The sequence below is a fragment of the Phoca vitulina genome, unplaced genomic scaffold (genome assembly GCF_004348235.1).
Source record: "Phoca vitulina isolate PV1807 unplaced genomic scaffold, GSC_HSeal_1.0 scaffold79, whole genome shotgun sequence".
NCBI classification, from domain to species: Eukaryota; Metazoa; Chordata; class Mammalia; order Carnivora; family Phocidae; genus Phoca; species Phoca vitulina.
In genome coordinates, this window is record NW_022589782.1 from 2,140,158 (window position 1) to 2,150,432 (window position 10,275).

At 45.5% G+C, this 10,275-nt stretch overlaps 1 protein-coding gene across 1 annotated transcript in view; it reads right to left on the reverse strand.

Annotated features, from left to right (window-relative positions):
• GNA12 (G protein subunit alpha 12) overlaps positions 1–9,779 on the reverse strand; it is a 110,001-nt gene extending 100,222 nt beyond the window's left edge. The window contains exon 1 of the mRNA XM_032394007.1: positions 9,465–9,779. Within this exon, the coding sequence (XP_032249898.1) occupies positions 9,465–9,779 (315 nt within the window). The remainder of the gene's footprint in view (positions 1–9,464) is intronic.
• Positions 9,780–10,275: the final 496 nt, after the last annotated feature.

A 10,275-nucleotide genomic window follows, 5' to 3' on the forward strand; every position in this document is an offset into this window, starting at 1 on the left:
GGAGAGGAACACCAACCGTCCACGTGCCATGAATCCCCAACAAGGGCCAGAGGGGCCTCTGGATTTTGTTAACCGATGGAAAAAGAGATTTTTGTTTCTTGGTATTATTAAAGGACCAACCATGTGTGTCCAGGTGTAAAAGTAAATTTGCTTACTTAAATGCAATTAGCCAACAAGGCAGTAAAATCCCAACTGTTCTCCCAGACCGCGGAAGCGCATTTACGCTTCTGCTCTCACACAAACCCACTGTAGCATCCAGCACAAAGGGGTTCTGAACCCAAGAACAAAGACTTTGCAGGCCAGGGGTTTCAAAGTGCTTAAAAATACAGAACAGCAGGACGCCTGGGTGGCTCAGTCATTAAGTGTCTGCCTTCAGCTCAGGTCATGATCCCAGGGTCCTGGGATCGAGCCCCGCATCGGGCTCTCTGCTCAGCAGGAAGCCTCCTTCTCCCTCTCCCACTCCCCCTGCTTGTGTTCCCTCTCTCGCTGTCGCTCTCTCTGTGTCAAATAAATAAAATCTTAAAAAAAAAATACAGAACAGCAGTGGAGGCTTCTTCAAAGTCCTATTCGCCTTTGCAAAAAGTAATGACACAGCAAACAATCCTAAAAAAGTTTATTTACAGAAACTTACCATAATCTTAGATATTCCACCACAAAATTTCTTAACCTGCAGTCCATAGAGCGTAAGTAGGCCCACTTTGAGGCTTAGGATGGCAACGGACCCTTTTAAACTATGTGCATGTGTGTGAACTTTCTAGGGAGAAGGTCCATGGCTTTCAGATAAAGAGCATCCTGACCAAGGTCTCTAGCCGGCTATTGCATGATGGCCGGTCCTCTGCACTAGAAAGTTCCGTCTGGCTCCTACATACTATTAGAATTACTACGCCATACTATTAGAATTCTCTGACCTAACTGGTAGAAACACTGGGCACTGAGATAGTCTCATGTGTATGTTCCTCTCCACCTGCTGAAAAGCCATGGAGCCTTCAGGGGCTGGCTCAAATCACGCTTCCTTCATAGGCTTTTCCGGGTAGCTCAGCCAGAATTAATCTTCCCTATTCTCACCAAGCCACCTGTCTCCTTTTACAATGGCATTTAACACGATCTACATTCAGACTTTATATTAAAGAGTGCAACTGTCCTCCCAGCTAGCCAGAGCACCTGAAGGGTAGACACTGGGCAGGATACACCATTAACTAACCCCTTCCCCACCAGTGCCGAGCACATCACCTTGGGTATACGGTCAAAAAGCATTTGTTGAATTTTTTTGTTTCAGTGTCAACAGAAGACCACTAATTCTAACAATCCCACTCTTCACAAGGTTTCTAAATCATCCCCACAAACATACACTAGGAGGGCCAGTGGGAGGCCTTAGGGAGTCAGCTCCTGAAACTGAGTTGAGCAGAAACGAAGCCACCAGAACAATGATTCAGAATCCGTGTCCAGCTCTGGGTGGTTAAAGGATACACTCACACAACTGTGTGTATGGTACTGGGATTTCCTGTCCATGGAACAGATGCTAACGTTTCAAATGGCTTACGTCGTATCTACTTCCAACGGGATGTGGGATTCGGTCCTCACAATTGGCTCCTCAAAGTACGGATGAGGCGGGTGGAGACCCTGGGAGATAAAGCCAAGCTGGTCTAAAGCCTTCCACACAAATGCCGAGGCCCCTGCCATCACCAAAGGCATTATCACACAGGTTCTGAAACACCACATACACAAACTTTAGGGACAGCCCACACAGAGAGGGAGAGACTAGCATCTAAGATTATATAAATGAAAAGAACGAATAAGCAGTCTAAGTGGGAATATTTACAGGAGGTCAAAGCAACGAATAGATTCAAATAATCCCTGCAGAGGGTAGCATGAGGTGATGAAGTTAAAGAAATGACAGGTTCAAATTCAGGCACAACTGTGGTCCTGAAGGAGGAGTCCTGGACCTGGAATCAAAAGACCGGGATGATGGAAACTTCTGGTTCTGCCAAGATGGAGTAGCCCCATTCCTCCTGGGTCCTCTCCCTTACTACTAAGGACGCTCTGGACAGAACACAACAAGCAAGCATAGGAAAGACAGTGGAGACAAGAAGGCAGGCTGCCTGGGACTTCAGGACCTGAGGAACCACGTGACGGGGAGTCCCAGGTATCCTCACTGCCTACCTGTCCGGGACAGGGCGCTGCACAGCCTCCAAGCTGCAACAGCCAAAAGGTGCAGATGGAAAGAGCTCTGAGAAAAGCTTCCTAGCAGAAGGGCTGGGAAAAGGGTGGTCTTAACAATAGAAAACTGTTTGGGCAACACCTATCCTATTCTAGCCAAATACCAACAGAAAAACTGCACACATCACCCACTGAGGTGATCTCCTAGTTCCCTTTCCTGCCCTGCAGAACCAATAAGCATCAAGTGGCCTAGGTAATGTTGGCAGGGCCAAGCAAGGCTCTCTTCTTCTAAATCCGCCTGGAAATGCAGGATGTGCTCCAATTCCCCGACCAGGGTGGCGTCAGTGGGGAGAGGAGCCTCCACCCTGACTCAGTCCCAGAGGGCAGGAAAAGGAGGTAAGAGGCTGGGCTGGTTGCCACTCTGCTGCTCCTAATACTCCCCGGGATCAGCCAGGCCAGGGGGAACTGAGGTCACATCCCACTCAACAAGGCAACAGAGGCTCAGGGACCTAGAGGTCAGTAATAAGAGCCACTGACCCTCCTATCACCAGAGTCTCAGAGGGAGGGGACAAAGAGTGGGGCTGAAAGGTATTTGAAGAAATAATGGCCAGAAACTTCTCAAGTTTGGCAAAAGACACAAATGTACAGATTTGAGAAGCTAAGCAAACCCTAAACATAATAAACTGAAAGAAACCTATATCCAGACAAATCATAGTTCAACTCTGGAAACTAAAGGACAAGTGAGCAATCTTAAAAGCAACTAGCTAGACAGGACACATTCACTTAGAGAAAGAGCAATTCAAATGACAGTGGATTTCTCATCTGAAACCAGGGAGGCAAGAATAACGCACATTTTTCAAGTACTACAAGAATGTGTCAACTGTGAATTCTATAACCGGCAAAGAGATCTCAATGATGAAGGGGATATAAAGACATTCTTGGATGTAGGAAAGCTGAATTTGTTGTAAGCAAGGCCACCCTTAAGAATGGCTAAAGAAGTTCTCTGAACAGAAAGGAAAGGGTAACAGAAGGCTCAGAACCTCAGGAAAAAAAAAAGACCATCAGAGCAGGTAAAAATAGGGATAAATATAACAAACCATCCCACTTCTCACAAGTTTCTTAAATCATATTTGATGACTGACATAAAACCATCTGATGTGGGACTCAAAGTATAATAATAAATACTTAAAACTGCACATTTAAGAAGTGGGGAGAGTAAAGGGGTCTACATGGAAGTTCCCCCACTTCACTCACAGCTGTAAAACACTGATGCCAGTGCACTGGGGTAAGCTATGCATGTATATTATAAACCCAAAGCAACCGAGAAAAGGAAACAAAGCTTTAATTGATACACTCAAAAATCAACCACCAATTGATCGACGGAATCCTCAAAACATGTTTAAATAACCCACAGTAAAGTAAAATAAAAGAAACAGAAAAATAACAAAATGGGAAACTTAGGCCCTAACATATTAATTACCTTACCTTAAATGTAAATGGCCTAAATACGCATATTAATAAAGACTGACAGAAAAAAAAATATGATGTAACAATATGCTGTCTCCAAGAAACTCATTTCACAGCAACAATGTGGGTAGGTTTAAGGGATTGGAAAATATACAACATGAAAACATTCATTTTTTAAAAAAAGGGTGGCTATATTAAAATATCTGATAAAGTAGACTTCAGAGCAAAGAAAATTACTGGAGACAAAGAAGGGCATTACATAATGACAAAAGGATCAATCCACCAGGAAGTCATAATAATCCTAGATGTTTATACACCACACAACAGAGTCTCAAAATGCATGAAGCAAAAATTGATACAAGAAATAGACAAATCCACAGTTATAGTTGGGAGACCTCAACACCTCACTCTCAGCAACTGACAGAAATACTAAACAGAAAATCAGTAAGAATACAGAACTCAACACCACCGACACCAGTAGCTGTCACGTGTAGAAAACTCTACCAAACAACGGATACACATTTTGTTCAAGTGTCCATGAACATTCACCAACAAAGGCCCACAGAATATATACCATGATGGACCATATTCTGGGCTATAAAACAAACCTTAAGTATTTAAAGGAATTAAAATCATATAAAATATGTTCTCTGACCTTAATAAAGTCATAGAAATCAATAACAGAAAGATAATAAGAAAATCTCTAAGCTCTTGGAACCTACAACACACTTCTAAATAATCCATGGGTCAAAGAAAATATCTGAAAAGAAATAAAAATATACATGACACTGAATAAAAGTTAAAACATATCAAAATATATGGACACAGCTAAAACCGTCCTGTGTGGGAAATTTATAGCACTCAAAATGCTTACATTAGAAAAGAGGAAAGGTCTCAAATAATCCAAAGCTCTACCTCAAGAAACTAGGGGAAGAAAGAGCAAAATAAACCCAAAGGAAGAAGGAAATAAGAACAGAAATATATGATACTGAAAAGAGGAAAGCCATAAAGATAACGAAATAGGGCGCCTGGGTGGCTCAGTTGGTTAAGCGACTGCCCTCGGCTCAGGTCATGATCCCGGAGTCCTGGGATCAAGCCCCACATCCGGCTCCCAGCTCAGCAGGGAGCCTGCTTCTCCCTCTGACCCTCTCCCCTCTCATGCTGTTTCTCTCTCTCTTTCTCTCAAATAAATAAATAAATAAATAAAATCTTAAAAAAAAGATAACGAAATAAAAAGCTGGTTCTTCAGGGGGAAAAAAAAATAAAAGTGATAAACCTCTAAGAAGACTGACAAAAATAAAAGACACAAATCACCAACACAGGAAAGAAACAGAAGATAAGCCTCTCACCATTCTCATTCAACATAATACCAGAAGTTCTAGTTACTGTGGTAAGGCAAGAAAAAGAAATAAAAAGTATGCCTCAAGAAGAAATAAAACTGTCCCTATTTGCAAGGAACATGATGATCTGTGTAGAAAATCCCAAGAAATCTACAGGAAAGCCCTTAGAACTACTAAGTGTATTCGGCAAGGTTACAGGACACAAAATCAAGACAGAAATATCAATTGCATTGCTGTGTATGAACAAGGAGCACGTGGAAACTGAAAAAACAACAAACCACAGTATCATTTACAAGTGCTCTAAGGAAAACAAGATACTTAGTACAAACTCAAAACACATACCAGATCTGTCTGCTGAGAAATGCAAAATGCTGATAAAGAAATCAAAGAATATGGAAATAAAGACATACCATGTTCATGGACTGGAAGACTCAATATATAGAGATGTCAATTCTCCCCAAAATGATCTATAGGTTTAATGCAATTGCTATCAAAGTCCCAGCAAGATTTTCTTTTTTTAATAGACACAGACAAGCTTATTCTAAGATACATATGGAAAGGCAGAGGCCCTAGAATAGCTAAGCCAATCTTGAAAATAGAAAATGAAGTGGGAGAAAGCACTCTATCTGATATTAAGGCCTACTGTATAGCTACAGTAATCAACGGAATGTGATAATGGCAGGAGAGACATACATATCAGTGGGGCTGGATGGAGAACCCAGAAATAGGTCCATACAAATATGCCAAGTGATTTTTGACAAAGGAGCAAAAGCAATTCAATGGAGGAAGCACAGTCTTTTCAACACGTGGTGTTGGAACAATTGAGCACTCAAGGCAAAAACAAAACAAAACAAAAAAACAAAAAACCCATACACTTCCACCTAAACCTTGTACATTTTCATGGGATAATTAACTCAAAATGGATCAGGGACTTAAATATAAAACTACCAAACTTCTAGAAAAAAAAAAAATCTTGGGATCTAGGGCTAGGCAAAGAGTTCCTAGCTTTGATACCAAAAGCATTACCTATAAAGGGAAAAAAATTGATAAACCGACTTCATCAAAAAAAGGTTTGCTCTGGGAAAGACCTTAAGAGGATGAAAAGGAAAGTTACAGACCAGGAGAAACTATTTGCAAAACATAATATGTGACAAACGACCAGTATCTAGTATAAAAACACCTCTCAAAACATTTACCAACAATAAAGCACAATAAACAACAAACAGTAAAAAACAAGCAACCTAACTAGAAAATAGGTAAAAAACATGAAGAGATATTGCACCAAAGAGGATATACGGATGGCAAATAAGCACAAGAAAAGATGTTCTACATCATTAGCTGTTAGGGAAATGAAAATTAAAACAGCAATGAGCTAGCCCTTGCACACCTATCAGAATGGCTGAAATAAAAAAGGGCCATCCAATGCTGGCGAGGATGCGGGGGAAACTGGATCACTCAGACATGGCTGGTGGGGATGCAAAATGATACAGGCACTCTAAAAACACTCTATTAACCACGCAACTGCCATACAACTGAGCAACTGTACTCCTAGGCACATATCCCAGATGCATGAAGATGTGTGTACATGCAAATACATGTACATGAATGTTCACAGATTTATTCATAATAGGCAGAAAACTGCAACAACCCAGAGGCCTTGAAGGGTTACATGGTGTGCTGTGGTAAATCCGTACCATGGATACCCCTCAGCAAACAGGAGAAATAAACTATTGATTTTTGATCCACACAACTTGGGTGATTCTCCAGGGAATTATGCAGAATGATAAAAGAGGTCATATTCTGCATGGCTTCATTTACATAATAATCTGGAATGAATGAAAGTTATAGAATTGGATAATTGATTAGTTACTGCCAGGGTCAGGGAAGGGCAGAAAGGAGGGGCTATAAAAGGCCACATACGGGATCCTTAATGGTGACGGGAATATTCTGTATCTTGATGTTCACATTGTCAGTATCCTGGTTGTGATACTTTATCCCAGTTTAGCAAGCTATTACCATGGAGGGTAAGTGAGTAAAGGGTACATGGGCTTTCTGTATTATTTCTTACAACTGGATGGGACTCCACAATTATCCCCAAATTAAAGTTTAAAAAAAAAAAGGACTAGGTTTGGTTCCCAGTGCTGCCACCTGGTTATTAGAAGCTGACCTTGAGTAGATTTTAAACTCTCTATCCTCAATTTTCTCATTGGCTAAATGGGACAATACCATCTGAAGCATGATAAAAACTAAATGTCATTTATGAAGGACAGGGTAATGTGCACAGCACATACTGAGTACTTCAAAAATAGCCCCTTAACACCAAATCTCGATGTAGACACAAATTATTATTCTATTATTCTAAACAGTATCATTCAAAGGTCCACTGCTAAAGCCATTACAAAGCCATTAATTTAAAAGGTCTCTTCCCAAACTGATCAGTCTAAAAATGGTGTGGCGAGGGGAAGAATTTCTGGTTTTAAAAAAATCAGAAGATAAATTTCTAACTAGTCATTGAAACAGTCACAACAGATAAAATGGTTTAAAATGGAACTACAGTTAGTAAAAAGTTGGGAAGGAAAATAAGATACTGGTTAACAAATCTTATTTCTGTTGACTAGGAAGTCAATAAAAGTTAAAGGTTTTTGTGCAATGGGAAAAGGTTAAGACGGAGTTTTCTAAAATGCACTCAACACGATGACTTAGATTTAAGATTCTGTTTCTAAACATTTTCTCCACCTCGGGAGTTAAAAGAAAGTGGAGGGAGTCAGCGAAATCCTTATACTTTTATACCTGCTTGGTTTGGAGGTTCAGAAAAGCAGCAAAAATACAATCTGGCTCTGTGATAGAGAAAGACAAGGACATGCACTTTACCCCAGAAGATGAGGGGAATTTTAAGCACACAGTGGATCCCCTTGAATCACACTGGGCTCCTAGCCTTAAAGTTGATGAAGTACTGGCCAGAGCTGACTCACAGAGAGGCTTTTGAAAGAGGTGAAAAGGAAAGGAGTGTTTTATCATTCAAATTATTCTCTTCCTTTCATTCCCGGCAAGACTCTAAAAGAGCTATTTCTATTAAAATAAATTATTTTAATAACAAATACAGAAAGTGGGAATCCCAGTGAAAGCGCCTGGAGGGAGGAAGGCCTGGGAGACCAGACCCAGGGTTCCAGCATCCAGGTCCCAATGAGGAGCCACTTTCCCCCAAGGCCTGGAGCTTCTTCCTCATGGGTGAAGTGAAAGAAACGTACCAGATGCGTTTCTACAGCCCTCTTGGTAAATTTAAAGTCCCTTGGGGCACCATAAAATCTAGTCTCCAGACAGCTGTCTGGTATGACAAACTCTCCTCTACCTCTGCTTTGAGACATACCTGTAATTTACTTTCCCCAAAATGGGCCTGGGAAAGAGTAGGTGAGAGGACAGGGAGAGGAGTAGGGATAAACTAAAAAACAAAACAAAACAAAACAAAACCCCCGAAATGACCCTAGGTGCAGGAGAGAATCTACTTTCTGCTGCTCATGGTCAATTTTCTCCAGATTTCCTTTCTTTGGGGCCCTGTGGCACTGACTCACAGTAGAGAGAGACTAGAACCCAGACTTTCTCAACTCTACAGGTTTTTTTGTTTTTTTCCCCCAAAACTGCCAAGAATAAGAGGAGCAAGGAATAGGAGAGCCAGAAGATTACACACCATTAAGAGATACATTGAAAGTTGCAAAGCAAGGAATTAATTTGTATCCTGATGCAGACAAAAAAAACAACTACAGGGCTGGGGAGGGAATGCGAACACAGGCTGGACAGCTGAGAATATGAAGTAAGGAGTGACCAACCCTTAGGTCTGATAAGGGTACCGTGGCTGTTCTTTAAAATGATGTCTTATCTTCTGGCGACATACGCTAAAAGACTCTCTAACGAAGTTACACGATGTCTGGGATTTGCTACAAGCCACGGGCAGGGGTCTAGGTGAACCCAGCGGCAGGGAACAGATCGGCGCCGAAGGTGGGGGAGGGGGCGTGGGTGCGTACGGCTCGTTCTACTCTCTGGACTCTGGTAGGTCTGACATTTTCCAAGTAAGCAGTTCCACCGAGAGACTTGCGGCCGGTTTCCCCTCCGGTCCACACCGCTCGTCCGCACTTACCGGGAGGGCAGGAAAAGGAGGGCTCCCTGACCCCAGGAGGCCGGCCGTGGGAAGCGCGCAGAAGCCATCCTGCAAGGGCGCGTCCCCGACCCGGCGTCCAGGACCCGGCCCTCCCAATCCCCCGAAGCCGGCCGGCTTCTCCGCTTCTGCGTCGCCCAGGCCCGAGAAGGGAGAGGCGGAGGCCACGGTCGGGCTGCCGCGGAGACGGGGTGAGCACCCCTCCCCCGGCCAGCGCCCTCCCATGCCACCACCTCCCCCCACCCCGCCGCCCCAAAGCCGGGGGCAGCCGGCCGCACCTGCGCGCACCTGGGCGCACCTGGGCACACCTGGGCGCAGGTGCGCGGGCGGGGACGCGGAGGCGTGCGCACCTTGAGGATGTTGTCGAAGATGGTGTCGCGGAACTCGAGCAGCGCCTTCTGGTCGAACTCGCGGCCGTGGATGATGCGCATCTGCTTGAGGAAGGTGGACTTGCCGCTCTCGCCCGCGCCCAGCAGCAGGATCTTGACGAGGCGCCGCACGGCGCGCCGCTCGCGGGCCAGCCCCGCGTCGATGTCCCGGCTGCGCCGCCGCGCCTCGCGCTCCGCGTCGCGGGCCCCGCCGCCGCCGCCCGCCCTGCGCTCGCGGGCCCCGCCGGCCTCGGCCGGCAGCAGGCAGCGGCTGAGGGTCCGCACCACGCCGGACATGGCCGCTCAGGCCATGGACCCCGCCGCGGGCGAGGCGAGCCCCGCGCGGCAGCCGGCCGCTCCCTCAGGCCGCGTCCGTCCGCCGCCGCCGCCGCCGCCGCCGCCGCCCCGAGGCCCGCTCTCGCCCGCCGCTCGGCCCCGGCGGAGGGGCGGGGCGCGCGCCGCTGCAGCCCGGCGATTGGGCCTGCTGTCGTCCATCCGGGAGAACGCGCCTTCCGATTGGTCCGTGCCGCGCCGGGAGGCGGGCGTCCCTCCGCCCTCGGGGCGGGGCCGGCGCCGAAAGAGGCGGGATCTTTGGGGTGGGGGCGCTTCTCATTGGGCGCCCGGGATGAGGTTCTTTCTTTCAGAATGAAAGGGAGGAGGGGTCGCTGGGGAGGCGGAGCGGCCGTCCGCCATGGCCAATTATAATTGCTCTGGGGTCACGTCAATCACAGCGAACGGTCTTGGGACTGGGGGATTGGCGAAACCGGGCGGGACCAGAAGTGCCAGGTGTACA